General features: G+C 52.4%; 1 protein-coding gene across 1 annotated transcript in view; it reads right to left on the bottom strand.

Moving 5' to 3' along the window:
* IL10RB (interleukin 10 receptor subunit beta) overlaps positions 1-2,266 on the bottom strand; it is a 9,279-nt gene extending 7,013 nt beyond the window's left edge. Inside the window, exons 1-3 of the mRNA XM_029965888.1 lie at positions 2,227-2,266; positions 1,881-2,004; positions 423-592 (exon numbers count right to left, since the gene is read on the bottom strand). Of these exons, the coding sequence (XP_029821748.1) occupies positions 423-592; positions 1,881-2,004; positions 2,227-2,266 (334 nt within the window). The remainder of the gene's footprint in view (positions 1-422; positions 593-1,880; positions 2,005-2,226) is intronic.
* Positions 2,267-3,551: the final 1,285 nt, after the last annotated feature.

The raw sequence follows: 3,551 nt of genomic DNA, 5'->3' as shown, positions 1-3,551 counted from the left end.
GCCAGGGCCTGCCCACCCTCCCAGTCAGGAATTCCTTCCCAATATCCCATCTCTCCCTGCCCTCTGGCACTGGGAAGCCATTCCTCCTTGTCCTGTCCCTCCAGGCCCTTGTGCAAGTGAATTTATTTAGACATATAGGAAGTCTGATTCCTTGAAGACAACCTCTCCCTGGCTGTAAAACTGAAATGATCCTTATTTCAAGGGAAGAAAGCCACTCTCTTAGAAAATCTCCTCAAAAGAGGTTGCAGGTTACCAATGTATAACAGCAAACCTACTCTGCTTTCTGCCTTCAAGTGTTACAACTACGATTTTCCAGGTGATTCAGTCCAGAACCGACCTGCCCCCTGCAGCTGCCCTCCTGGGTGCCCGGGGGAAGGGCACCCCAGCTGCTGGGGGCACGGGGGAAGGGCGGGGGGCCTTACTGTCGTGCATGGGGCTGAAGCTGAGGGTGACCCATGGCGAGTGGCCCTGCCCCGCCTGGGCCCGCAGCTGCAGGGTGTAGTTGCCGTACTCCCAGAGCCAGGACACGTCGCAGTGTGTGGCCCTCAGCCCGCTCCGCAGCAGCTCGAACGTGTCTCCCGGGAGGACGACGCTGCGGGGAGAGAAACGGGATTATGGGACGGGCAAATGGCAACCGACCCCCCTCTCGGCCCACTGCAGAACAGCAGGGCTCTGGGGCCGGCCGGTCAGGGCTCAGGAGCACGAACATACGGATCCAGCGTGTGAGAACCACACGGAGGATTTCATGTGCACCCACAGAGCTGTGAGAGGGGTTAAAATTCTGAGTCAGTGAACAGATGCCCCTACCCTGACAGTGGTCACAACACTCGATTCACCAGACAGGAGTGATCAGAGCAGCCTGCAAGTACTCAGCCAAACCACTGTGCAAGGCACTGCTGTCCAGTGGGGACCTGTTCAGAGCTGTCTCCAAGATATGCATACATGGAGAAGCCAGAGAAAACAGAGCCTGACAAGTGACCAGGAACTGTTTGTAGAATAGAATCACAGAAGGTTTGGGTTGGGAGGGACCTTAAAGCTCATCCAGTGCCACCCCTGCCATGGGCAGGGACACCTTCCACTAGCCCTGGTTGCTCCAAGCCCCGTCCAACTTGGCCTTGATAATATATGATATGATATTTAATATATTATACTCTTTATGGTTTGCATCCAAAGTCCACCTAGGGAGGAAGTGACCAAAAGGTAACAGCTACCAAAACCCAAAAAAATCTTCTTTAAACTAAGCATGAACAGAAGCCTCCAAGGAGACCTCAGAGCCCCTTCCTGTGCCCAAAGGGGCTCCAGAAGAGCTGGAGAGGGGCTTTGGATAAGGGATGGAGGGACAGGACACAAGGAATGGCTTCTCACTGCCAGAAAGCAGGGTTAGATGGGATATTGGGAAGGAATTCTTCCCTATAAGGGTGGGGAGGCCCTGGCCCAGGTTTCCCAGAGAAGCTGTGGCTGCCCCTGGATCCCTGGAAGTGTCCAAGGCCAGGTTGGACAGGGCTTGGAGCAATCTGGGATGTGGAAGGTGTCCCTGCCCATGGCAGGGGTGGCACTGGATGGCTCCATCTGAGAGGTCAGGGAAGGAGCAAATGCTCAGCAGGACCCAGTCTCTTGAATCACGGGTAACAGCTACATGATAAACCACACACAGAGTGAATAACATCCATTGTTAAAAGGTGTTTCCCGTTCCAAAAACAAAAGGTACAAAGCTGCCTGGGGTGTGAAGGCACAGAAAATGCCTCTGCCCTGTTCTTAGCCCAGCAGAGAAGCCTCTCACAAGCTAAAAGAAAGGGGCAGCTCCTCTGAAGAGGAAACAAATCACAGACACACGCAGAGCTGTACACTGTGAATCCAAGAAAGCAGAACCCCAGACCCACCTCCTGTAGCGGACAGTGTAGGTGATGTTGCCCCGGGGGAACCTCGGTGCCTCCCACTGCAAAGTGCTCTGCAGGTTGAGGGAGGTGATCCTGGCGTTCCTGGGCCTTGGCACCCTTCCAGCCACTGCGGGAGCAATGCAAACACACACACACACAGCTCAGCTCCCCCGCCACTCCTCAGCCAGCCCGGCTTCAAACGCAGCTCTGCCTCAGCTGCTCCCTTCAAACCAGGCCTCCTCATCATTAATTCACACCCGGCGCCTCCCGTGCCCTCTGAGCTTGTGCAACACAAACCAGTTACCAGCACCAGTGACTTCCAGTAAGTGTTTATGACACCACCATTTACTGGGCACGGCTGACCTGGCACTGCCCAGCAGCCAGGGCATGAACTCTCCCTGAGACTGCAAACCCAAACGTTTGGAAGCACTGCTCCAGCAGCACTATGGGAATAACAGGGTGTGGGGAATGATAAGCAGAGATAAACCAGAAACACCTGTGAAGGTGAGTTATTCAATATAATAATCATTAATCAGCACTATTCACAAGTGACAAGAACGGTTGTTTTCTTTGCTTGGAACTGAATAAAAGAAACTCCAAAATAGTGTAAAGTATCCATGATCAGTCCATTACTGTCATGATTTAATGATCTTTAAATAATTGCTGGTATTGAAACTGAAATAGAAAAGATTCTGGCTCATTATTGCAACATAAATGAACAATGCAAACAAACCCTGCCAGATGAGATCAGGGCTTACATGTCACAGGTGTCAAACCTGATGACAGATGTTGTGAGATAAATAACACAGTTAATGTGTCTACAGTTCACAGAATTATCAAGGTTGGAAGAGAACTTCAAGGTCATCCAGTCCCTAAACCACGTCCCTAAGGGCCAGTGGCTGCAGAAATAAATGAAATTAATGTGCCAGTTACCCACCTTTGGCAGACAGGAGCTTGAAATCTAACCCGGGCTTAAATAAAAACTATTTCAGACTCAATCCCTACTTGCACCCAACAAATCAACTCAAACACACCGCACATCACAAACACAGAAATGAGAATCACAGAAGGGTTTGAGTTGGGAGGGACCTTACAGATCATCTCATCCCACTCCCTGCCATGGGCAGAGACAGCTTCCATAGCCCAGGTGGCTCCAACCCCGTCCAACCTGGCCTTGGACACTTCCAGGGATCCAGGGGCAGCCACAGCTTCTCTGGGCAACCTGGGCCAGGGCCTCCCTGCCCTCCCAGCCAGGAATTCCTTCCCAATATCCCATCTAACCCTGCCCTCTGGCAGTGGGAAGCCATTCCCCTTTTTTCAGTCCCCCCAGCTCCTTGTCAAAAGTCCCTCTCCAGCCTTCTTGGAGTGCTGCCCCTGCTTTCAGGATGAGGTCTGAGATAGGCATGTAGATTGCCAGGAAAAGGCAAGGCTCCTTTCCCCGCAGCATTTCCTACCTGAACAATCTCCAGGTAAATTGTTTTATTGCGCAATGTGGATGGCGAGATATGAAGAAATACTTCTGAGGGTTTAAGGTTTGTGCACAGAATCCCAGGATCCCTGAGGTTGGAAAAGCCCTCCCAGCCCATGGATCCCCCCTGTGCCCCATCCCCACCTTGTCCCCCAGCCCAGAGCACTGAGTGCCACGGCCAGGCCTTCCTGGGACACCTCCAGGGC

This window comes from Manacus vitellinus, unplaced genomic scaffold, assembly GCF_001715985.3.
Source record: "Manacus vitellinus isolate BGI_N305 unplaced genomic scaffold, ASM171598v3 scaffold_122_pilon, whole genome shotgun sequence".
Lineage (NCBI taxonomy): Eukaryota > Metazoa > Chordata > Aves > Passeriformes > Pipridae > Manacus > Manacus vitellinus.
Note: the sequence above shows the minus strand (reverse complement) of the source record. Positions and strands in the feature narration are given on the sequence as shown.